We start from the raw sequence: 27,258 nt of genomic DNA, 5'->3' as shown, positions 1-27,258 counted from the left end.
TTATCACAACATTTCTGCCTATTGTTTTTCTGGTGCTGTATGTAGATATGTTTTCAATGTGTTGGCATTTTAAAGCTGTGCTTCAGATTTCAAAAATCCCATGAAACATGATATGAGAATGCAGTAAATAGCTCATTTCCATGGATGGTTAACTCTCTTGCTTTATCCGATCCTTAGCTCCTTTCTATGAGCCAGTGGTTCTGAACTAAGTAGAGATCAACTCTTTCTTTCCTGGAACTATCAGTTTTACTTTTCAATGTATCATGATTTTGGATTATTGGTAGGATTTTTTTTTTTTAAATACTGTCTTAAGTGCTTATTGGAGTATTGTCTCCTGGACAGTACTCAGGAGACTCTTATTTCAAAGAACAGGGTTTTTACTCAAATTCACACAACACTTTCCTATGGATCCTAATGCCTGTCTCTGCTACCCTAGCCAGCCAGGAGTTACTCAGACCTTCCCCCAAGTCTCACTCACCGTGCGCTGCCTTCTCAGCCGATGAGGGGGACATAGCTGTGCCCCAGGGGATCCTCACAGCCGCCTTCAGTGCAGGTCCAGTTCATGGTTCACTGGCGACACACAGTGCTCACCGGGAGAAGGGGCACACTCACAAGCGGTGGCTGCCTGTACGTCAGGGTCTTGGGATGGACTCTGACAGCGTGGTCTCTGATGGGTGAGGAGATGAGCAAGGCTTTGGGTTCTGGCCTGAGTTTATATACCCTGTGGTGACCTCACCACTTCTGTTTTCCACACTGTCACCTTAGGGTTGTCTTATTAGTATATCAGCCACCACCTTAGGTTTGGCTCATTAGCATATCAGCCTGTCACACTCCTGCTGGCTTCTAAGTCCTAACGCACACTAGCTAATACTTCTTATTTCAACAATTTTTCATACTTTAACACAATACAATCCATCAATACAACAACAATCTTATGTGTTCACCACAACAATCCTTCAATACAACAACAATCTTGTATGTGCTCACCACAAATACTCAGCTCAGTTAGCGCTTTCTATAAAGACTTTATTGAAAGAATGCATATGTTCACAGACATTCAGAAATCAAATTGTCTTAGTTTAGTAAATGTGACTATTTTTATCTTAGACTTGGGACTTTTCATTTTTCTTTATTTGTGTTTGGTCTTTGTGACAGCCACGTGAACATATTTGCAGATTTCTAATGGCAGAGAGTTTAATTGACCAGGGACCCTAGCTGCTGGGTTTTAAACCCACTCATGCATTTATACCAAGACCACACATTCTGTGATCTCCTGGCCAGTGACTGATCACAACAAGGATACTAAGGAAGATGATTTTTGGAGAAGAGGGACTACCCTGATGGATGAAATGTGGTTCCAGGAACAAATTACCAGAAAACATATTGATAGTATATGAAAATCTCTCTCTCTTTCTCTCTGTATATGTATGTAGTTTATAGACTCATATATAAAGACAGAGAGAAAGAGAGAGAGTGTAAATGATCAGGACTGGATTCTACTAAGTCTGAGAGATTCATCAGACTGTGATGATGCAAGTCTGACTGCAAGTAAAGGAAAAAGGAAAGGCAGGAGCATCTTAGAAATACCAGATTCCCAATTTTCACTCTTTGGCTTTCTACCTAAGGAGTGCTAGTGAGGTGGTGAACTCATTCAAAGTACACTGTCCATGTCTATGAAATTTCCACAATGTAATTCCCTTGTATCATTAATGACTCCTAAAATAATTTGTTTTGGCAGTACTGGGATTTGAACTCATTGATTTGTGCTTCCAAGGCAGACGCTCTATGTCTTGAGCCACACCTCCAGCCCCTTTTGCTGTAGTTGTTTTGGAGATAAGGTCTTGCTTTTTGCCCAGGCCAGCCTGGACTGCAACCCTCCTGTTTTATGTTTCCCTGTTGTTGTTGCAATGATAGGCGCACATCACCATGACTATTTTTTTCATTGAGATGGGGGTCTCACGAACTTTTTTTTGCCTGGGCTGGCCTAGAACCCAAATCCTCCTGATCTTTGCCTCCTAAGTAGCTAGGATGACAGGGTGAGCCACCAGTGCCCAGTGCACATTCACTTTTACCTTGCTTTTTTCTTTTTGTGTGATTTTCTTTTTGTGAGGCAAATTAAGAGCAGGAAAACAAGAGATCACACAGGATTTAAATATCACTGAGGATAATCCATGACTGACTGAGAGCTTCTGTATATCTACTGAGTTGTATAATGTATATGGGGGAACTAAAAAGTTTGTTTTTGAAATTTCTTTTGACTTTTTAGCTATTATTATTTTGACTGCCCTTTACCAAATCACATGCAATAAATAATAAATAAGGCGGGCTTACTGTATTTATTCTTCCAGAACTTTCCCCTTGCAAGATACCCCTAGCTGGTTACTTTCTTCTACTGGATTTCATAATTCCCGTTAGACATTATGCAGTCCTCTACAGAAGACCACCCCCACCCCATTTCTCCTGCACTTTTGAGCTTGCTGACAGTAGGGCCTCCTGATGTTATTCATTAGCTCTTTTGACATTTCTCTGCCATCTACCTGTGCTTATGTAAATCGTTACTTTAGTAAACTCTCCTCAAATTATTTCCTTTTAAGGGGCCCTGCTGATACTTTTGCTTACTGATTTTCGTCTTAAGTGAATTGTTGAAAAAAGGCTTAAATTAGTTATAGCAACTAAAAAGAGATGAGGACAGCATCTCACTAAAGGATGGGTTTCTGGATTTCTGTCAACAGTCCCTCCTTCCATTAAAGAAAGGGAATGCACTTTTGAATTTCTTGGAATATTTTTAGAGGACTGTCAGTCTCAAGTGCTGCTATAGAATTTGAAACTTGGCTATGGTTATGATCAAGGTATATGTATGGGTTGAAGTTTTAAAATACCAAAACCAGAGTATACATAGATAGGCTCTTGATGCACAATCCACTACTCAGCTGTTCTTTGGAAAAGTGGATCTGGATTATTATAATGTGGAAATATATTTATCTGTTAAAATGATGGTAAAATAATTTCGGTTCTAAAAAGACAAAAATCAGATACCAAAATGAGTTGATAAATCAGAATACATATTTTCAAAGTAAGTGTCCAAGAACCAGCAAGATAATAAAGACATAATAGAGTGACAGAAGAGAGTAGGGGTCTACTAACGTTTTTCTGTAAAGAAGAGAGCAAATATTTTAGGCTTTGTGGGCCATATCATTTCTGTTGCAACTACTCAATTGTCGTTGTGGCACAAAAGCAGTCAAAGAGAATACTTACAGGAGCAAGCATACCTATGTTGCAGTAAAACTTTATTGACTGCAATAAAAGATGGGCAATAGACTTGATTTGGCAGACAGGCTGTAGTGTGCTGATTGTTGGCACTGAGAAAGTAAGGATTTATAAAGAATTTCTTCTTCCTTCTTTCCTTCCTTCCTTCCTTCCTTCCCTTCCTCCCTCAGTCCCTCCCTCCCATCCCGCTTTCTTTCCTTTCCTTTCTTTCTCTTGCAGTGCTTGTGTTATCCAAACCAAGGAAGACATTTGTTACTTTCCATATCTCTCATTCCTCCCTTCTTCACCATAATCCTCGTAGGACTCATAACATGAATAGTATGAGAGGAAATTAAATACTATTTGTACAAGATTGAAAAGTAGGGGCTCTATTTATAAATGTGCTAGTTTAAAGTACGTATCTGTATCTAAGAAGAAAAAAGGTGGTACTGGGACCACGTTCCTGTAGGGAGAGAGTCAAGCTTTTAAACAATTTCAATGTCATAGGCAAGTGGACCTCCAATGGAAAATCCCAGATAAAAAGACACTTTTTCTATGCTTCTGCCACTTCTGAGATGGCCCAAATAGGCGGGTGTGATGGGTATTGTAATTTTTTCATTGATTCCATACTCTATGTATAAGCAATTATTTTCAGCTCGTCCCTGTAAACGAAGTAAAAGGTCTTGGACTTTCTTCTCCTTCCATACATCTCCACTTTGCCACAAGGAATTAATATCAGGTGTCTTACCAAAGCACTGATCAATTTTTCCTTTGTGGACAAGTCTGTTCATATTGTTACCTTTTCCAAGAAAGAAATATGCAATTGGCTGCTTTGTACGATACATGTGTTTATATTGTCCCCTGAAAGAATTTTGCAGTGATTGAGCATACTTTTCCATTTGTTTAGAATCTTGATCTAGCTGTTGGTTTTCTGGCCAAAATAAGAGTGAAGCTAGGAAATAAGGTTCTGAAAATCGATGAGTCAGTCCTATTTGCTGCAGGACTTCTCGAAGCTGATCTTTCAGTTTTTTAATTGACCTCACTGATTTGGAGGTAGGTTTAATACAAGAGAGAATGATGTTGGCTAAGATGAAATTTTGCTTTTCCTTTGGCTGGACTCTGACAACACATTGTTCAAAGAGAAAAGTGTATCTGTCCACTATATATTCCATAGTGTAGGTAGCATCTTCTTGATTTTTGATAAGATATTCCAAGAGTCCAGAAAACTTGTCTGCTTTTAAAGCTTCTAAGCTTCTCCGATTCCTCTCTACTTGAAGTGGCAAACTGAGCTTTGATTCAAGGTTTTGCAATTCTTCTAAGAGACCAAATATGTCTATGTACTTCTTAAAATATGCAGCCACCTTTTTCCGAGTTTTGTTCTCTTCATTTTGCTTAATGTTGTTCCTGGGTTTCAGGAGGACAAAGTAATCATCAAAAAAATCAAAGGACTTTTTCAAAGAAGATTGCAAATTAGTTAGATAAGGAATAAAGTTTTTGAGAGCTAATTTAAATTCATTTAGATCCCCTGGAATATCACAATTTCCAGATATAAAATTGATCATATCTCGTTTAGATAGTTCATTTCTATTGTCAAAAAAAGGAATGAGCTGGAGAATTTGGATTGTGTAGAAGCCTACTTCTATCTCCCCTTGATAACCAGCTATGTTGTAAGTGTCATACCTCCTTTTGGACTTCTGATACAACCTTTCCTTCACTTCATATTCTCTGTCTTCACTTTGCTGCTGCGATTCTTTGAATGCATTTGAGGCTTGTACTGCTAAATCCAAAAGATCAGTTAGATCATCAACTGAAATGTTCCTGTTTTTGCTATTGTCCTCAATCCACCATCTTATTTTGCTTTTATAGACTTGACCCAGTGTATCTGAGATGTAAGAATTGTCAGGTTCAATCTCTTTTGCTTGTTTTGCCCAGTTTAGAGCACTGCCAAAGTCCTTTTCTTTAATGTAGAAATATCTTGCCAAGGCTTGGCAAATGAATGCATTTGGGTTGAACCGGTGGATACCCTCAAGCAATACATTTTTAACAGCCACATTTCCTTCATCTTTGTGTAACGCTTCAATGAATGGGGAAAACCAGTTCCCTGTTTCACCTTCATGTTCATTGCGCTGTCTTGTGAGCAGCAGTGTTTGCATATCTTGGAGAAACTTGCTTTTTCCTATCCCAGGATCATAGAACAAATTTTCTGTAAGCATATCCAGAATAATTTGACTTTTATTCAAGTTATAGCTTTTCTTCAACTCCTCCAGTGAGAGACTTGCAATCAAAGGGTGGATGATACGTACTCCACAGTATTTTCCACATTCTTCCACCTCTGTTTTTATCAGAATTGTAGAGTAGGTGCCCATTTTGTCTTCAAGTTTTTCTGTTCCCCAGAAAGCCTTCTTGTTTGCAATTCCTAAGTACTTCTCACACTGTGATAGTGAAATGGTAGTATCTGGAACATATGAATTAAGAAGAGCCAGAAAAGAAAAGAGTTTTGCTTCCTTGGTAAAAACATTCTGCCCTTTCAGAATATTCCTGACTACCTTTTCTATATACTCTTTATTAAAGTTGGTTTTCATGATCATGAAGGAATAAAAGTCTTCAAAATTTTTATGCTGTTCTTTGATTTCTTTCAATTTAAGCTCAAAAGCTCTCTGTTCTTTGGGAGTCAGTTGTTGTATTAGAGCAATACTGTCTGGGATCTTTGCACTTTTTTCAGGATTTTGTGATCTTGTGCAATTTAGGATGATCACGAGAGGTTTCTCATATCGAATGTATTTTTCAGCGACAGCTGTTTGAATGGAGGCCTGCAGAAGGTAGACATTATCTTGTTCTTCAAAATCGTCAACAAGGAGCAGTACAGGTAGGTACTCCTGATGGTTTGTTGCCCCATAGGTAATTAAATTGGTCACCTGTCCTCCAATTTCTGAAAAATCTACTGTCTTATTTTTTAGCACAGCACATCTGAATTTCTCCCTTAGTTCCCAGAGAATATGCATAGCCAAGGTAGTCCCCCCACAGCCAGGATGATGATACAGATGAATAATTTTGACACATGTTGGTTTAGAAGAATCTGCCCAGTTCTGAATCATTTCTTTAAGTTTTTCATATTTGTCCCTTTTGACAAAAGGTGAAGAATAGTTTTCGGAAGAAAAGTAGAAGTTCCACCATGATACTTTGCCACCTCGATAGAAGTCTTCCTCTTTTGATGCCTTGAATTCAAGAAACTTCATTTTATCTTTCTCTAAGAGTGTACCTTTGCATTCATTTTCACAGAGAATTTCTAGAGCAGTCATGATATCTTCTTCTTTTTTCAGAAGGACAGTGGATGAACCAACAGATGGCAAAAATCTCTTTGAAGATTGAGTGACAGATTTTAGTTTAAGAATAGTGCCATTTATCTCTTCAAGATTTAAAGCAGAAATACATTGGTTTGATAATTCATCTTGTTGTCTTGTTAATCTTGCTTCAAGTAGGTCTTTCCATACCTGACATATGTTTGAATGTACACAAATGCACAGTATGTTTTCCATTCCTTTGAGATCTTGGTAGAAAGCACAGAAAGTCTCAATGAGGGGGTCTCTTGGGTCATCCACAGAGGAGAGTAATAGAAATACCACCAAAAGCTTCCCTCTTGGCATGATATCTTCATGTGTAAGAAACGAAATCAGTTTCCTGACTTCGGAAGCTCTTTCTCTTTGCCAGGAAATTGGATCTAAGGGTTCATATTTTTTACTACCAAGGTCTGATCTGCCATTGCAGAAAATCCAGCTGGGTTGCTTGTAAAGATTCAGATTAGAAATCTTCTCATTTGATGTTGTTTTCCCTTCTACAAATAGACTTGGGAAGTGAAGGTTTGCTACTCGGCTTTCTTTGAAAGATTTGACCACTCCATTGCTCTCAGATTCAGGATCAAACTCTAATACAGCAAACAATTTAGGAATTTCCTTTAGGAATTCCAAGTGTTTTATTTGATTTGGATGGCATTTATTTGTGACAAGAATGTACCATTGATAGTATGAATTATCTAACAAATCTTGATTTCCTGTTAACAGTTTAACCAGCTTTTGTCCCTCAGTCTTGTTTTTAGCTGGTTTTTCTTTGGCTTTTTCTTCTGCTTCTTTCCTAGACTCTGCCACTGTTTTTAAATCTAATTTAAAAGCTTTGAAATCAGCTTTAGTTTTAATGATGTCTTTAGTTTTGGGCCCATCTCGCACAAAGACTGAGTATTTTGAACTTTGTTCCCATTTGCTGTTGCTGTAGTTTTGCATTTTGATCTGGAAATAGTCATGTTCACATTCCGAGTATTGTGGAATGACATCTACTTCCACGACAAACCTGTCAGATAGCGTACTATTTGGCAGTAGGACTTCCACGAATCTTGGCTCTCGAATGCACTTCTTTGCTTGTTGGACCTGATGGGCTTCAAAATACTGGTGTATCATCAGATCAAAGTGGTTGATTAGGTCTTCTTTGGTGACTTTTGTGACTTTGATGCCAACAATTTTCCCATGGGGTTTGTCTTCAACTCCCAAATGAATGGTGCCATTGGTACGTGAATTCATACAAGCTGAAGCAAATCGGAAAACCTCATTGCTGAATTTCATCTTAATGTCCTCTTCAGTGGCTGTTTCTGTATTTGTGAGGGCTTTGAACTCATGGACTGGATCAATGAGATTGAGCGGTCCTGTTTCAGGCTGTAGATGGAAGTGTAGTTTATAACGATATGGATCATTGAATTCATCAAAAGGATAAGGGACACATGTTGGCTCTAGGGACGGCTGCTTTCCCAGTAGCTCTCTCTTGTCTTCTGGGGGCTCGCTTTTTAGTGGCTTAGAACCTTTAGCTCCTGAACTTCCATTAGAGGCATTAGCCATATCTGAGTTCTCTTGATCCCTCTGTTTTTGCTTTGACATCTCTCTACTTTCCATTTGCGTCAAAGTTTCCTTTTTAGGACTGCTTTTCCTGCCTTTTTTCCTCTTAGATGTCCGAGTAGGATCTGCAGAGGATGTTTGCTGCAATTCTTTGAGTAGTTCTTCTATTTGGATAGCTGGTCCATGTGTTATGCCCATATCAATAAGATGTTTTTTATTTAACAACTTCAAGATCATTCCATTCACATCCTGTGCAATCAAGATTTCCCTGTGTTTTTGGTCAATCTTACGACTTTCTAACCACCGGTTTACATCCTCTTTTGTCCAGTCATCTGTATTTTCTGGAAGGTTTAGTTGCTCTGCCATTCTGATAACTGTATAGAGAAAAAGAAAAATGGGTTAGTATTTTACAAGTAAAAATTTTAAAACAGTAGGGTTTTCAGTAGGTAATATATGAGTATGTTATAAAACTTAAAAAGTTCCTAACACCAGTTTCTTCCATAGCCTCTCAGAGAAATAACTACCAAATATAAATATATGAGCACTTTTTCCCGCACATGAGTAATAGTGTGCTATGTACGATTCTCTTTATCTAGCTTTATTCACTAAGTATATGCTGGAGATGATTCTAATCAATATCTACAGAGATGCTTCATTATTTTTTATGGTTGTTAGCTATAATGTGTGTTTGAAGTATTATTTAAGAATGTTCAGTTTTGTTGTAGAAAATAAGAGAAAAAAGAGAACATGTGAAAGTAAATGAAGAAACAATTAGTTTGTGAAATATGTTATAACAGATATAGATGAACTAAATACAGCATGTGTTTAGTACAGTTTAGTATAGGAAGGAATAGAAGTACCAAACAGACATTAAATATTCATGAGACACATGGAGGACTTAACGCTTTGGGAATATTAATTGGATCAACCATTGGTAATACCATCTGATCCTTTGTGTTATATACTCAAGAAATATGAATAAAATCCAGAGTAGCTTATCAGGATAATTAATGGCCAATAGCTGTGGTCAAGCATACTCATCCCTCAGTGTCTTTCTGATTGGAGCAAGTGTATGCATTTGACCTAGCGCTTTTTCTATCCACTGAACCCTTTTAGACAGATTTGACTCTAGGCATATACAGGAAGCAAGGTTTCTACATTTTAATCTAACTGGCAAAACAATGCTATCAGATTGCCATAAGTTATAAATATGTGTGGTGTAACAGCTACAGCAATCACTAAAAAACTTATCCAAGATGATACACAGAAAGAAATGTTTATAAAAATGTAATTGCAAAAAATTTTCAAGTTATCTATAAGAAGGCAGAAAAATAATATAGATAAGGAAAAGCAGAGAGAATAGAGAACAAAATTAAAATGTCAGACTCAAACCCTAACATATCAATAGTTATATTCGATGTAAGTGGTTTAAATATAGAAATTAAAAGAGTTTGTACAGTGGGTTAAAAATGTGACCTGATTACATACTGTATGTATGACATTCAGTTAAAAATAATGAAAGGTAGGTTGAAAGTACAAATACAGACAAAGCTATATCATTCAAATATTTATCAATAAACACTGGAGTGGACATATTAATGACAGATAAAATAGACTTCAGAACAAAGAAAATTAACAGAAACAGGAATAATATGTGATGATATAATGGTCAGCTTAACAGGATGTCATAAAAATCCTAAAATGTATGCATCAAAGTTGTTGCAAAGTGTGAAGCAAGTGCTAATTGAACTTTTCAGTTTTAAACAAATCCACAATTATAATTGGAGACTTTAATACTTTTGCCTTAGCAACTGATATAATGATTAGATAGAATATTCAACATACAATAACATCAACCAACATATTCTAAACTACATCTATGGAACATTCCATCTCAAAACAGTAGAATACCATTCTTTTCAAGTGCCCGAGTAATCATATCATAAATTATTAAACAAACTTCAACAAATTTAAAATAATTGAATCATACAGAATGTTTGTTAACCATAATGCAGCCTTTTTTTTTTTTTAATGCGGAGATTGGACCCAGGGCCTTACACTCTACCATCTGAGTCATACCTCCAGTCCCTTTGCTTTTAGCTTGTTTTTCAGATAAGGTCTTGCACTAGCTTTGCCTGGGTGGGCTTCAAACTGTGGTCTTCCTGTCTTTACTTCTGAAGTAGATGGAATTACAGGCATGCACCATAATGCAATCTTTTTTTTTTGTAGGAACAGTGTTTGAGTTCAGGGTTTCATGCTTGCAAAGCAGGCACTCTTACTACTTAAACCACACCTCCAGTCCATTTTTCTCTGGTTATTTTGGAGATGGGGTCTCACAAACTATTTGCCTGGGTTGTTCTCAATCTGATCCTCCTGATCCTAGCCTCTCAAGTAGCCACAATGCAATCTTAATTGAAATTAATAACAGAAAAGTAAGAGGACAATCATAAAACACAAAGCTACATACGTCTAAGTTCATGGTCAAAGAGGAGGTCTCATGAGAGGTAAAATATGTTACAATGAATGAAAATGAAAATACAATATACCCAAATTTGTGAGAGGACACAGTTAAAGCAGTGTTTAAAGGGAAATTTATAGCAATAAATGCAAACATTAGAAAAGATGAAGTCTCAAAACAATAATCTAAAAATTTATCTTAAAAACTTATAAAATAAAATGAAGAGTAAAATAAACACAAGGCAAACAGAAAGAAGGAAATAAGGAAGATAGGAGAAGACATAAATTATACTGAAAATGGAAAAATAATGGAGAACATTAATGAAACAAAGATACATCCCTGAAAAGAGAAATAAAATTAACAAACATCTACAAAAAGTGACAGAATGAAAAAAAGATGACTAATTTACCAATATGAGATAGATAATTTGAATAGTCCCATAATTTCTAATAAAACTGGCTTTTTAATTTTAGAAATCTCCCCCAAAATAAAAATTGCCAGGCTCAGACAATTTTCTTGAAGAAGTTTATAAATGTTTAAAGAATTAATCCCAATTCTACACAATTCCAGAAAACAGAAAAAGAGGAGTATTCCCCAATTCATTTATGAAGCTGGCGTTATCCTATTAGAAATACCAAAAGGAATATAGGTCAGGTTACAATAAAGGCATGTGTACACCCATGTTTATCACAACATTATTCACAATAGACAAGCTATAGAAACAGCCAACATGCTCCACTACTGATGAATGGATTAAGAAAATGTGGCATTTATACACAACGGAATTTTACTCAGTCACAAAGAAGAATGAAATTTTGTCATTAGCAGATAAATGGATGGAACTGGAGAGCATCATCAAATGAAGTTAGCCAGGCTCAGAAAGTCAAAGGATGCACACTTTCTCTCATGTGTGGAATATAGACCTAATACAAATACAGCAATGTTATGAAAAACAGGTCATGCTAAGGGAAAGTCACATATGAAAGGGGGGAGAGTAAAAAAGGAAGCTAACAAGGTGAATATGGTTAATGTACTTTCTATATAAGAACGAATACGGAACTGTTAAACCTGTTGAAATCACCATAAGAAGGGGACTAAGGTAAAAAGGAAAAAAATAGAGGGGATAACCCAATTTGGGTAATTTAGGTAATAATACACTGAAATGTCACAAGGACATTCTCCCTATATAGCTATATTAAACAAACAAAAATGTTCTTTTCTTTTTTTTTTTTTTTTACAAAAATGGAGAACAGTAGGGCAGAAGATGTCCTGTTTGGGGATTTGGTACCAGCAGGAGGGAGAGGATGTGGGGAGAGGTAGTAGGAGGTGAATATTGTGCAAATATTATATACACAAGTATGAAAATGGAAAAATGAGACCTGTTGAAACTATTCAAAGTATGGGGTTAAGAGGGATAAGAAGAATGATGGAGGGGGTGAATTCAACTATGATATATTATAAGAACTTGTATAAATGTCACAATGTGCCCCCAGTACAATAATAATAGTAAAAAAGAAAAACCAGACAAAGACAGTATAAAGCATAAAAATTAATCTGTATCCTTTACGGATATAGAAGCAAAAATTCTTTTTTTGTAGAGTTTTCTTTTGTATTCCTTTGTTTTTAATTAGATATGATTAAGTACACAATAACTGTATAGAAGTAGATAAGCTAAAAGAAAAAACATGACTCAAATCCAATACTTTGAAAACCCATTAACATTATTTTTTTGCTTTTCAAAAAAATTTTTTTTATTCTTAAACATAATAAAATCATCTTTAGATTATTCCTAATTGATTTTTAATGTTTTTCTTATTTATTACATTATTGTTGTATTGGGGGTATATTCTGACATTTATAAAAGTTCTTGTAATATATCATAGTTGAGTTCATCCCTTCCACCATTCTCCTTTATCCTCTCTCCCTCCATTCCTGGAACAGTTTCAACAGGTCTCATTTTTTCATGTTTTCATACATGAGTACATACTATTTCCACTACACTCACCCTCCTTCACCCTTTCCTTATATCCTCCCCAATGCCACTGGTGCCAATCCCCATACAAGGCCTGTTTTTTCCCTGTTCTCCATAATAATTCAACACACATCATAATTAAAACTTAGGAAACTAGGACTAGAGTAGAGCCTGATAAAAAGCATATACAAAAAATCTATAGCTAGCCAAGTGTTGTGGCACATGCCTGTGATGCCAGCTACTTGGGAGGTAGAGGCAGGAGGATTGAAACTTTAAGGCCAGCCCCAGAAAAAAAGGAGTGAAACCCAGTCTCAAAAATAAATAAAAACAAAAGGACAGGGGGTATAGCTCAAGTGGTAGAGTGACTCTCTAGCAAAAAAATAAAAACCAGAAAACAAAACAAAAGGTCTACAGCTGGCATAATTAATGGTGAAAGGCAATGCTGTTTCCTTAAGATTAGAAACAGGCTAAGATGTCTACATTTATGACTCTTATTTGACATAATGATGGAAGTTCTAAACATGTAATAAAAGAAGAAAATAAAAAGACATAGGTGTGAAAAGGAAGAAATGAAAGTAGTTGCATAGAAAATGGTGCATAATGTACAAAAAATTCACAGGACTAACGTGAGTTCAGCCACTCTTCAGAATACAAGATAAATTTTTAAAGAATCAGTTATCTCTCTACATGTGAGAAATGAACATATGGACCCCCAAATTAAAAATTGATTCCATTAATAATCACTAAAAATCCACGAAATACTTAAGTATCTAACAAAACCTGTAGAAGACTTTTTTTTGGCTGAAAATTACAAAACCTGATGAAAGATTTAAAATCCTAAATTAATGAAGAGACATACTACATAGATAGATTGGAAATTTCACGCAGTGCAGTGCAATCATTAAACAGGTTTAACATAATTTCTATCAAAATCCCAGTATGGAACTAACAGAGTGGCTCAAGTAGTAGAGCACCTGCTTAGCAAGCATGAGACCCTGAGTTCAATCCCACAGTACTGCTAAAAAAAAAAATCCAGTATGGTTCTTTGTATATGTAAATAAGGTTATTGTAAAATTTATATGGAAAGGCAAAGGAAATAGAATAGTTAAAAAAATTTAAAAAGAAAAATAAAGTGGGAGTATTTTTTCTACTTATAACTAGAATGAGCAAGGCTGTATGGTACTGATGGAGACACAGATAAATTATTAACAGGACAGGATACTAGAAGTAGACTCATGCAAATATACCTAACAGATATTTGACAAAATGCAGAAATGATTCTATGCAGATAGGATAGTTGTTTCAACAAATGATGTTGGAGTAATTGGACATCCATCTTATACAAAAAAAAGTGATAAATTGAATCTTATCAAAGCTAAAAACTTTTTTCTGCAAAATAAGTATTAAAGTCATAAAAAAAACCCAAGCTGTAAACCTGCGTGTTTGTAAAACATGCAAATGACTTTTATCTAGATTAAAGAATTCTTAAAACTCATAAGTTAAAAAAAATACAAACTAGAAAGGTGGCAAGGGAAAGGAAGAGATGCTGCTGCAAAAATATGGTAATAAACACATTAACAGATGCCAAACATCATTACCCAAATGCAAATTAAAACCACAAGGGGATATTGCTACCCAACAATTAGATAGATGGTTACAGTAAAAAAAGTAATGATACTGGCAGTTCTGGGGCAAGATGGCAAACTAGCTTCATGTGACTCTGAATGACAAGAGTTAGGGTAGCAAAGGAGAGACTATGTCCTGCGAGAAAGAGAGGTAGAACATCAGGAATCAAGAAACAGGTGACAGGACAGCTAAAACATACAGAGAAACAGAAAGGTGATGAAGAGAAAAGTAGGAAATAATTCAATCCAGCCTCCTTGGAAGGTTGTGGTGGAGGAAGAGCTGAAGCTTCAACCACAAGCAGCACTGGTGACAAGAGATTGGCTGACCTAGGTGCAGGAAGAACCTGTAGATCTCCCAAGCCTTAAATCCAGGAGGGAGGCAGGAGGGGATCTGGTGTGAGAATGACTTCCCTTGCATGACAGGATAGCAGTGGAGAGAAATTGATTGCATTGCTACACATAACCAGACACCATCTGGGAGTTACCTATTGTTTGAGACTGTGCTGCACTTGGGACCTGAAAACAGAATAATAATAAATCAGGAAGCCTGAGGAACCCTGCTATAGTATCTGGGAGGAATACAGGCACGAGAGGCAGTTGTGGAGAGGGAGAGGTTGGACATGGACCAGCTGAGATGTTTAAACAACAGGGAGTTAGGGCTGTGTGGGTGTTTTGTGGCCCTGCCTTCTGTGGTGAGGAGTAAACACCATCACCTGTAGTTTACTGCAGAGGCTGAGAGCTCCAAGCCAGAAGCCTGCAATTGTTCAGCCTACAGAGCTGCCTCCCTGCCATGTGGTTTGCTGTAGGGCGGGGCTGAGAACTCTAAGCCCAGGTCCAGTGGATCACTTGGTTTCTGCAGCTTCCTCTCTCCTGCAGGTTGATTTCTTTCTGGATGGGGTCTGAAAGCCCTGAGATCTAGCAGGCAGAATGTTGGGTTCCTTTGGTTCTCCCTCTCCAGTGCAGAAGTCACTGCTTTGTTTGCTTGCCCCACTCACTAACAGTCAAAGGATACCCCTCGGCTTGGACATTTGCCATCTTGGTTACAAAATCTAGGGAGCCTCTGGAGTGAGTGAGAACCTGCCCAAACCACAAGGTTGCAAAGCTCACTGGGGCCAGTAGAAGTGTCCAGTATGCAAAGAAGAGAAACTTCTTTAAAAAAATTTTTAAATTATCATATTATTGTTGTACTGGGGGTACATTGTGACATTTATAAAAGTGCTTACAATGTATCTTAGTTAAATTCACCCCCTCCACAATTCTCCTTTATCCTCTCTCTCCTCAAAAGAGAAGCTTCTAAAGCAAATGCAGCCCTGACGCTGATAGCATACCCTCGACCTTTCTGGCACTTAGGTAGTACCAACCAATCTTGTGGGAACAGAGAGAGAGATAATAAACTGCAGCTGTAACCCATTATCACTCCCTGCCCTGCTTGGCAGATTCCAATATTAGCAGAACTTGAATGAAGTTTCCCCATTTCTTTTTTAAAATTTTTATCTTTTTACTATAGTTTAGTATTGTTGTTGCTTTATTTAAAAAAATCTCTTATGTTTTTATTGTTTAGCTGTCTTCTTATCTAATTTTATTTATGCATTCTTCATTTTCATTTTACTTTCAAAATTCTTGCTCTTTTCTCTCCTCTTCCTCATATCCTTTTCCCTTTTTTCGTCTCTCTCTCTATATATATATTTTATTTTATCATTTTTACATTTACTTACATGTGTATATGTTATTTGGGCCACCTTCTCCCCACCTCCCATTTCTGGGCAGAATCTGTTCCACTCTCTTGTTCTCCAGCTTTGTTGAGGAGAAAACATAAGAGATAATAAGAAAAACATGGCATTTTTACTAGTTTGAGATGAAGATAGCTATTCAGAGAGATTCCTAGTGTTGTTACCACGCATATGTGTATTACAATCCATATTGGTTCATCTCTACCAGTCCTCTTCACTACTTTCTAGTTCCCTTTCCATAGTGGCCTCTGCCAATTTAAGACAACTATATTCGATTCTATACAGTGAGCACATCAACCACATTCCAGTTTTAGATTTCCTTCCCTTTCCCGATTTCTCCCATGCGCACTCTCCCCTTCATGTGTGACATGTCCAATAATATTTCTGCATTTGTTTTAGATTTATAATCTGCATATGGGGGAGAGCATATGATTTTTGACCGTCTGAGCCTGACTAACTTTGCTTAAGATTATGTTCTCCAGTTCCATCCATTTACTTGCAAATGATAAGATTTCATTCTTCTTTGTGGCCTGAGTAAAATTCCATTGTGTATAAATGCCACATTTTCTTAATCCCTTTGTGGGCAGTGGGGCATCTTGGCTATTTCCTTACTTGGCTATTGTGAATAGTGCTGCAATAAACATGGGTGTGTAGGTGCCTCTGGAATAACCTGAGTCACATTTCTTTGGGTATATCCCCAAGAGTGGTATTGCTGGATCATATGGTAGATCAATGTTTAGCTTTTTAAGAAGCCTTGATATTGTTTTCCAAAGTGGTTGTACTAGCTTACATTACCACCAGCAGTGTATGAGGGTTCCCTTTACCCTGCATCCTCACCAACATTTGTTGTTGGTGGTGTTCTTGATGGTAGCAATTCTAACAGGATTGAGGTGGAATCTTGGTGTGGTTTTGATTTGTATTACCTTTATGGCCAGAGATGATAGCATTTTTTTCATGTGTTTTTTGGCCATTTGGACTTCTTCCTTTGAAAAAGTTCTGGTTAGTTCAGTTGCCCACTTCTTTATTGGTTCATTGATTTTTGGGCAGTTTAGTTATTTGAGCTCCCTGCATATTCTGGTTATCAGTCCTTTGTCTGATGTATAGCTAGCAAATATTTTCTCCCACTCTGTGGGTGATCTTTTTAATTTAAAGACCATTTCTTTTGTTGTGCAGAAGCTTTTTAATTTCATGTAGTCCCATTTGTCAATCCTTTCTCTTAGTTGCTGGACAACTTGGAAAAAATATGTAAAGCTTCATGGATTTGCACATCATCCTTGGGCAGGGGCTGTGCTAATCTTCTCTGTACTGTTCCAGTTTTAGTATATGTGCTGCCAAAGTGAGCACTCCTTTTTCTTCTTGTTTTTATTTAATCCTTGCTTCTTTTTTTGCCTAACCTGTCCCTCTTTTAATTAATTCCTTTATTATTATTAGTTTTATCTTTACTAATTTTTGTCTTCATAGTTTATTACACGTTATCTTTTCTACAGTTATTGTAGTTTAGTAGTTATCTATAATTGATTTTTAATTATATTTTTATATCTTTTTTATTGTTGTGCTGGGTGGGGGTACACTGGAGTATTTACAAAGATTCTTACAATGTATCAAATATATCAGACTTGAATTCACCCCCTTCGCTGCTATCTTTCATCCACCCCCCCAATTCCTGGAACAGTTATAATGGGTATCATTTTTGCATTTACATACATGTGTATGCATTATTTGCACCATATTCATCATTCTAGCCTTTTCCCTTTCCCCTTTCCCTCCCCCCAAACCACCCTCCCAACTCCATCTGGTTTGTTTTAGTGTTGTTGCTGTTACAGTGGTTTGTTTTCTCTTCTCTGAGTAGTACTAGAGATTCAGCTCCCCAGAGATGGCTGCTCAGTAAGAGCATAAACCTCCATATAAATAGTGCACAAATCACAACATAGAACACAAGAAATATGAAAAAGCAAGGCAATGTGACTCTTCCAATAGTTCATAACTTTTAGTAGCTGAATCCAAAGTTACTGAAATGTTTGAAATGCCAGACAGAATTCAAAAGTCTGGTTTTAAAAATTATCAGCAATCTCAAGAGGATTCAAATAAGTATATGAATGAGGTACAGAAATCAATTTAAAACCTTGGATGAGAAATTCAACAAACAAGATTAGAAATTCAACAACTTGGATGAGAAATTCAGTAAAGAGATACAGATTTGGATTAAAAAACTCTAGAAATCTTGGAAATGAAAATTTAGTAAGTCTAATAAAAACTGAATGGAAAGCATCACCAGTAGACTAATCCAGGAAGAAGAAAGAATATCAGGAATTGAAGACAAGGTTGATAAAGTATTACATTCACATAGCAAAAAAAAAAAAATGCAATCATAACCAGAACATTCCAGACCTTTCAGACACGATTAACAGACAAAACCTACAAATTGTGGTATGGAAAAGAGAACCAGCATACAGACTAAAGGCATAAAAAACTTATTCAATGAAATTACAGCAGAGAATGTTACAAATCAAGAGAAAGAATATGGGAGGCATTTAGAATCCTAAATAGACATGACCAGAAAAGAACCTTTCCCCATCATATTATAGTTAGAATACCAAGAATACAGAACAAAGAATGCTGAAAATCAAAAGAGAGAAGTGCTAACTCGCAAAGGCCAACCTAACAGAATAAGAGCAGACCTCTGAGCAGAAACCCTAAGTGCAAGGAGAGCATGGACTAATGTGGTTCATGCCCTTAAGCAACATAACTGTCAGCCAAGATTACATAGTCTGCAACACTGTCTTTTAAAATAGAAGCAGAAATAAAGAACCTCCATGAAAAGTATAAACTAAAGCAATTCATGACCACTGAACCAGCAGTGCAAAAGGTACTTAAAGGAATGCTATGTAGAGAAGAGAAAGAAAACTACACAAACTTGTGAGGGCTTGGAAAGGAATAAATATCACCAGAAGAGCAAGTAAAGAAATGATAATTAGGAAAGAATCAAACATAATTAACTCAGCAAAGCAATAAACCTTTAAGACAAAGAAGGGAGATATTAGTACAAACCTTTTAATAATAACACTAAATGTTAACATTCTTAACCTTTCAATTAAAAGTTTTAGACTGACTGAATGGATTAAAAAATAAGATCAAACTATTCACTGTCTACAAAAACACACTTCACTAGCAAAGATACACACAGACTGACAGCGAGGGGATGGAAAATGATATTCCAAGTAAATGGAATTCAAAAGCAATAGCTACACTCATACCTGACAAAACAGACCTCAAAATCCAAAATTAGAAGAGATAAAATGGTCACTATATATTAATAAAGGCAACATTTCATCAAGAAGATAATTGTAAATATATGTGAACCAAAACTGGTGCACCCAGTTTCATAAAACAAACACTACTGGACATCAAGGGACAGATAAATCCAGGCACAAAAATAGTGGGTGACTTCAACGACCTATTCTCACTGATAGAGAGATCACCCAGACCAAAAAACCAACAAAGAAACTTCAGAGTTAAGTTGCATCATAGATCACATGGACTTAACAGAAACTTACAGAAGATTCCATCCAACAACTGCAAAATGCACATTCTTCTTAGCAGCCCATGGAACTTTTCCCCAATAGATCACATTTTAGGTTATAAAGCAAGTCTTAACAAATACAAAAATTAAAATAATTTCTTGTATCTTATCAGATCATAATGAAATAAAACTAGAAGTCAACAGCAAGAAAAGCTATGTGAAGGATACACACACTTGGAGATTAAACAATACGCTTTTGAATGATCAGTGGGTCATTGAACAAATCGGGAGAATTTAAAAATTTCTAAAATCAAATGAAAATGGAAACACAACTCACTAGAACATTTGTGATACAGTTAAGGCAGTTTTAAAAGGTATTTTATAAGTACATTAAAAATGAGAGAGATCTCAAATAAATAGCCTAATGATATACCTTAAGGTCTTAGAAAACAAGCCAGGTATGGTGGGACATGCCTGTAGTTCCAGCAGTCAGGAAGCTGAGGTAGGAGGATCCTAAATTTGAGGTCAGCCTGGGCTACACAGAAAGACACTGTCTCAAAAACAACAACAACAACAAATCATAATAAGAACAAGTTAAGTCCCAAATTAATAGATGGAAATAAATAATAAAGATCTGGGTAGAAATTAATAAAATGAGACTAAAGAACAATATAAATAATCAATGAAGCAATAAGTTGGTCTTTTAAAAGATAAGTCAGATTGACAAACCTTTAGCCAAACTACCCAAAAGAAAGAAAGAGAAGACTCAAACTAATAAAACTACAAATGAGAAGGGTGATATGCCACAGATGCCACTGAAATCCAGGGGATCATTAGAGGATATTTTAGAAACTTATATTCCAGTAACTTAGTAAATATAGAAGAAATGGATAAATTCCTAGACATATGTAACCTAATGAAATTGTAGCAAGAGGATGTAAGCACTCTAAACAGATCTATATTCATTGAGCATGAGATTGAACTAGAAATAAGGTCTTCCAACAAAGAAAAGCCCAGGACTGGATGCAGTCAAGACTCAGGTTGGAGGGGATAATGGGGGAGGGTAAGAGGATCAAATTGCATTGTAAGCATGTATGAAAATGTTACAATATATGCTAATGAAAATTTGAAATAGTGTCATACCCAGTGCTTCAGGATGTGAGAAATTAGATCATTTGTATACACATTACTGATGGGAATTAAAAAATGCAGTCACTCTGGGAAATAAGCATTTTCTCAAAAATTAAATATCCAACTACAATATGACTCAGAAATTGTACTCTTGGGCATTCGTCTTAAAGAAAGTAAAACTTACAAACACCCAAAATCTTGCACATAAATGTTTATAGCAGCTTTATTCATAATACAGCCCCAAACTAGAAACAACCTACATGGCCTTCAGAGGGTGAATGATAAAAAAAACCACTTTACATCCCTACCATGGGATATTACTGAGCAATGAAAAGGAATAAAATCTTGATACACACACTGTCTCCGTTACTTTTCCATCTCTGTGACACAATATCTGAGTAAAACAAAGGAGGGAAGATTTATTTTGGCTTACAGTTTCAGAGGTATCAGTCCATGGTCATCTGGTTCCATTGCTTTTAGGCCATTGCAAAGCAGAAATATGGAGGGAGGGAGGACATAGTGGAGGAAAGTTGCTCACTTCATGGCAGCCAGGAAGCAGAGAGAGGGAGAGAATCAAAGAGGAAGGGTCTGGGGAGGAGATATACCCTTCAAGGGCACACCATCAATGACCTACTTCCTCCAATTAAATCCCTAGTTTTTCTACCACTTTCCAATAACACCATCAAATAAGGAATCTATTAATGGATTAGTCCATTGACTAAGTGAGCGTTCTCATGATCCAGTTTCAAAATGCTCCTCCTCTGAATATTACATTGGGACCAAACTATCAACACACGAGCTTTTGTGGGACATTTCATATACAAACCACATACACACCAGGTCTCTTAAGTCTCCAGGGAATTATGTTGAGTGAAAAAGACCAACCCAAGATGTTGCATTCTGTACAATTCCATTTATATAGCATTCTTCTTCTTCTTTTTAAAAAAAATGATACTGGAATTGAACTCAGGGCCTCAGGTATGTTAGGCAAGCACTCTACGACTTCAGCCGTGCCCCCAGCTCCTTTGCTTTAGTTGATTTTTGGGCAGGGTTTTGTATCTTTGACTGGGGCTGTCCATCAACTGTGATCCTCCTCCTTACACCTCCCAGCAGCTGAGATTGTAGGTGTGCACCACCACATCTGGCCCCCATTCAACATTCTTGAAGCAGCAAGATCATAAGAACGGAGGACAGATTGCCAGTTACTGGTGTTCAGGAGGGGTGGTGGCTTGACGGAAGGAAGCATAAGTATTAAAGAGACACATAAGAAATCTTTGTGCTGCTGGAACAGTTTTGTGTTTTGAATATATGAATACCAGTGTCTTGGTTGTGATGTATGTAGGATAGGAAGGCTTTACCATTGGGGAAGTTGAATAAAAGGCATACAGCATATCTCATTATTTCTTACAACTGCATGTGTGTGGCAATGATCTCAAATGAAAAGTATAATTAAAAAATAAAAAATTCTAATGGGATACACCAAAGAAGAAAAATATTTATAACTGAACAGTAATAAAAATGCTGCATATCAAAACTTGTAAGAAAGTGTCAACAATATCTGTAGAAATATTTATAGCCTTAAATGCTTTTAAAATAGAATGCTTCTATAAAATAGAAGTATGACTGAAATTTTAAGCTAAATACCAACTTTAAAGTTTAAAGAACAGAACAAATATGAAGAAGGAAGGAGGAGGGAGAAAGTTCAGAAGTGGTTCTGAATAAAAAGCGATAAAATTGACTCACCTGTGGAAAGATTAGTAGGATAATAAAAGAGAGAGAGAGCATAAATACACATTCTCAGATGCTATAAAAACTAAAGGGATTAGAGGCTATTGCAACCAACTTTACATGAGTAAATTTGAAGACTGAGATTAAATGGACAAATTTGTGAAAAAATATAATTTACCCAAACTGACTGAAGAAGAAATGGAAGGAGTCCCACTTCCCAGTGTGAGGCAGTAGATCACAGAGGCCACTGACATTTGCACTACAAAAACCAGAAAGATTAGTAACTTATCACCAAGCTGATGATAGACTTGATGGCACAGATTGGATGAGCTAACATTCCAGAAAGGGAAGATCCTGGCTTTTGGTCATTTGCTAATTCTGCACTTGGGTTGCGAAAAGATTGGCTTACTGGGAAGATGAGAAACCTAAGGGGCTTTTGACAGTTACAGGGACTGATGTGGTGGTTTGGAATCTAGAAGTGCCCTGGAGTCTTCAGCCATCACAGACATGCAAAGTGAAACTGCACTGAGATGATACTACATACCCATCAAAAGAGCTAGAATTAAATTCTGATGACACCAAATACCAGTGAAGATGTGTAGTCAGTGGGGCTCTCAGACATTGATGGTGGTAATAAAAATTGCTTTAGCTACTTTGAGAAACAATTTGACAGGTTACACCAAATATAAAGTTACACCATCATATTTGGCAGTACTGGGGTTGAACTCAGGGCCTCACAATTGCTAGGCAGTCACTCTACCATGTTAGCCACTCTACTGGATCTTTTTGTGTTGGTTACTTTGGGGATAGGGTCTTGTTTTATGCCTGGGTTGGCCTGGACCGCAATCCTACTATCTGTGCTTTCCTACATAACTGAGGTGACAGATGTGGGTACTGTGTCCTTGGTATTAGTTGAGGTGGGATCTTGGGAAATTTTGCTTGGGCTGGCCTCAAGACTCCATCCTCACAATCGCAGACTCCCAAGTAGCTAGAATTATAGGCTTGAGCCACTGCACCCAGCCATCATCATATTTTTTTCAACTCAGCTTGATCAACATATTGGGTAGGAAAATAGAGCTCAAGAGCAGCGATTCCCACGTCCTTTGGCCAACAAGCTTCTGCATTCAAAGGAAGTGATGCAGGCCTAGTGAAAGAGCTGTGCAAAGGACAGACAACTGTGCTCTCCGGGTCTGTCTTCCTTTGGACATCAAAAGTGATCAGGCAGTGATGGAGGAAAGGGACTGAGGTGTGACAGGACAGTACCCACACTGGCTTCATAGTTGTCTAATGTCTCAGTCTACCCTCCTGTAGTTACTCTCATATCTAAGTAAAACCATATGTGCGCATGTGTATTCATCTGCTGAGTCACAACTGCTCCACCCATAAATGGTAACAGCTCACTTTTATTGCCACCCTCACTTCTGTGACACCAAGCAGGTGCATTCTGATCACTGTGCTGCTGGATGTTCTCAGGTTCCTGAGCATCATGTACAGGGTTTTCATGTCCTGTTTCTTGTTCTATCCTATCGGGACACTTTTCCTGGTATCTCTCTGACTTTCTCCATCAGTTCCTCTTACAGTTGAACACACTCTGGTCTTAGCCCTTTGGTGATATCCATAAAACAGATTACGGACTGAGTGGTGAGTGAAATGGATTGTTTTATGTGCATGAGCTGCATATCCATGTCAGAACATAAACTTATGTTCTCACCTAGGGTTGGGGGGTAGAGAACTGTGCTTGACCATGTGTTTGAGAAAGTAAGCAAATTGAAAAAGGAGTGAGTTTCCACTATTTTCTCTCTCAGATTATGTGATTAAACAAGCTTCCTTTTTCACATGTGATTCTTCCAAAGCCATTGCTGGAGTTTTGAAAGCGGTGCCCTTCAATAAATTATTAAAAAATTGTTGAAGTGCCATTCAGGGGTAATACACACTACAGAAATGAATTTTCCTCATATACATCACTATTCATAGGTGTTTCACTCATCAATGATTTCTTTATACCTTCTCATTTCAAAAAGGTTTATAGCTAATTTAGAAAGTGATACAGGATGGTACATATATCAAAACTCTCAGGTAAAGAAAGTAGGGGAAAGGCTAACTAGGAGTAGAAGGGAAAAAAAAAGTGTGTGTGTGGTGTACTGATGCTCCAGAGTAAAGTTAGTGCATAAAACAGCTGTTTTTGATTTTATATACTTTTAAAAGTGGCCTGAAAAGTTTCTCCTAACAACCAGTATAAAAAAAAGGAACAGCAGAATTTGTTACATGATTGAATCCACATACACTTTTTCTTTTTAAAATTATATTATTGTTGTACTGGGGCGGGAAGGTACAAGTTCTTATAATATATCATAGTTGAGTTTACCCCCTCCATCATTCTCCTTTATTCTCTCCTCATCCCTAGAATAGTTTCAGCAGGTCTCATTGTTCCATTTTCATACACGAGTACATAAATAGTTCCACCATGTTCACCCGCCTACACCCTTTCCTTGTATCCTCCTCCCAACTGGTATCAACCTCCCAGACAGGACCTGTTCTACCTTACTGTTCTCTGTTTTTGATAAAAGGTATTTTTATTTGTTTAAGATAACTCTACAGAGAGTTTCCTTGTGACATTTCCATGTGTATATGTATTATAACTTGAATTGATTCATGCCCTCTATTTTTCTCCTTTCTACCTTAGTCTTCTTCTTATGGTGATTTCAATAGGTTTACAAATTCTATATTCATACTTGTGTAAAAAGTACATCACACATATTCATGTTCTTAAGTTTCTTCTTTTGTCCTTTCTCTCCTGTTTGTGACCTCCCCTTAGTGTGACCTGTTTTTCATAATATTGCTTATATTTGTACTGTGTCTATCTCCCACATTTGAGAGAAAACTGTGGCCTTTGTTTTTCTAAGCCTGGCTTACTTCACTTAACATGATGTCTTCCAGTTGCGTCTATTTACCTTCAAACCACATGGTTTTATTCTTCCTTATGGCTGAATAAAACTCCATTTTATATATATATCACCTTTTCTTAATCCATTCATCATTTGTAAGGCATCTGGTTGTTTCCATAGCTTGACTATTGTAAACAATGTTACAATAAATATTGGTGTGCAACTTGCTTTATTGTATATATTTTTAGTATTTTTTAGGAGCCTCCATTTGAGCTTTTAGGGCAACTGTGGGGTTTGCTGGCTTTTCTAAAAGGGGGCCTTTATTCAGAAATGCAATCCCTTATACTCTTGCATTATTTTATTGGTTGCTTTTGGGAGAAAATCAGACATAAACCTATGACTCCTATCCAGAACATAAAACTGCCATTATTCTCAGGACTCCCTGTAGAGGTCTATCTGACTGTCTCTCACAGAAACTTCCCATTTAATATTAATATCTGAGAAGCTATCAGGGAGTTCTATTTCCTAAGCTGCCTATTTCTTAGAATAGATGGTGGAAGGAAACTTTGATTAGTGTAAACTTTAAAATTTCCATTTTATGTTCTTTCTGGAAGATGCTTTTATACCTTGGAAGATTTCATTAATAAAAGTTCCTCTAGTTTTCAATTGCACTTTAATGGAATATTATGACCCATTTTTTAACCAATAAAAAGCAGACTCATGTCACCGAACAAAAGAGTCTAGAAATTCTAGGCTTAGAATATTATTAATTTTGTTTTAGAGTATTTTTCAACTTTCTAATTGCAATAAATTGCTAGTATAAGTAACAACAATATTAATAAGAGCTATTGTACTTACCCAGATTGTCTTTCAAATGTCTTCTACACAAAAGAGGGGGAAACGATCCATTTTGGTGCAGAAAACATCTGATGTCTGTGTTTTCTTCTTCCTAGAACGTTAGAGAAAAATATTTTCTGCATTCTGGGTTTTTTGGCGAACGTTTCTGTGTCCTTTTCTATATCAGTGCCAGCTCAAGCTGACTGAGAAACAACCGGGTGTGCCTGATACTGAGGGTGGAGGAAGGAAGAAAGCAGATGTAGTTTTAGTTTCGTTTCCTGGATCTGAGAAGAGCCTTTTCTCTCTGAAATGCTGTTTTTCCTTAGACACGACTATGCCACCTTCTGGTATGTTTGTTTAAAACCCAAAGGTTTTCCATCTTTGCTTAAGAGTTTTGAGGGTTGCAGAGAGCCCTGTTGTCTTGGCTACAGACAAACCATGGGATAGTCTGCCTTCATAGGTCCCTTGGGAATACCGGTTTTCTTTCTTTTATTATATTTAAATATAGTTTTAGACTGCTTTCTGTTGCTATAACTGAAGACTACAGACTGGGTGATTTATAAAGTACATAAATTTATTTCATACAGGTTTGGAGGTGAAGATGTTTAAGGTCCAGGTCTGTGTCTGGTGAGAGAGAGCCTTCTTGCTGTTGGGGACTCTGCAGAGTACCACAGTGGCTCAGAGCATCACAGGGTGAGATACAGCTAGCTTACCTACTTGGGTCTCTCTTCCTCTTCTCATAAAACCAGAAAGGAAGACATGAGGCCTGCTCCCTCCTCACCTCATCTAATCCTAGTTATCTCTGAAGGCTCCGCCTCCAAACTGGAACAACATAAAATTTTGGGGATTAAATTTCACCATTAGTTTTAGAGGGCTCAAATGCCCAGATCATAGCACTTGCTGTATGTCAATTATGTTTCAATAGCGCTCATATTTTTATAGCAGGAAAACGCTTTTCTATTAGTAAATTAATAATGTTTGTAAATCTTTACACTATACTAATATGTCATCCAACAATTACAAAAGGATTTATAAATCATATATAATTGAAAGATGCTAAATGATAATTTCGCATCTTTAATTGCATTAGAAGTGTCACTTAAAGAATTCTACAGCCTTCTCAATGAAAAAATTTTTTTTCTCAGAAAGGAAAAAGACCCTGTTTGTTGGGAACTAGGCATGAACCCTGGATTGGGAAATAATGGCACTTGCACAGCCTCTCCATAGTAGGAGCTTGCAGAGCCTCTTC

At 36.8% G+C, this 27,258-nt stretch overlaps 1 protein-coding gene and 1 non-coding gene across 3 annotated transcripts; both read right to left on the bottom strand.

Moving 5' to 3' along the window:
• Window positions 1–1,005: 1,005 nt before the first annotated feature.
• Samd9 (sterile alpha motif domain containing 9) lies at window positions 1,006–26,303 on the bottom strand. Of its 2 annotated transcripts, XM_074064740.1 has the most exons (3): window positions 26,031–26,303; window positions 15,894–15,972; window positions 1,006–8,497 (listed from the first exon to the last, which is right to left on the bottom strand). In XM_074064740.1, exon 3 carries the CDS (start codon window positions 8,487–8,489, stop codon window positions 3,732–3,734), a length of 4,758 nt encoding a protein of 1,585 aa, XP_073920841.1. In that variant the 5' UTR covers window positions 8,490–8,497; window positions 15,894–15,972; window positions 26,031–26,303; the 3' UTR covers window positions 1,006–3,731. The 2 variants fall into 2 exon arrangements, with proteins under 2 accessions (XP_073920841.1, XP_020016740.2); XM_020161151.2 differs by lacking the exon at window positions 15,894–15,972.
• Window positions 17,146–17,252, bottom strand: LOC141420990 (U6 spliceosomal RNA). The gene has a single exon (XR_012445698.1). It is a non-coding gene; the product is annotated as a U6 spliceosomal RNA (small nuclear RNA).
• Window positions 26,304–27,258: the final 955 nt, after the last annotated feature.

The sequence above is a fragment of the Castor canadensis genome, chromosome 2 (assembly GCF_047511655.1).
Source record: "Castor canadensis chromosome 2, mCasCan1.hap1v2, whole genome shotgun sequence".
Taxonomy (NCBI): Eukaryota; Metazoa; Chordata; class Mammalia; order Rodentia; family Castoridae; genus Castor; species Castor canadensis.
Note: the sequence above shows the minus strand (reverse complement) of the source record. Positions and strands in the feature narration are given on the sequence as shown.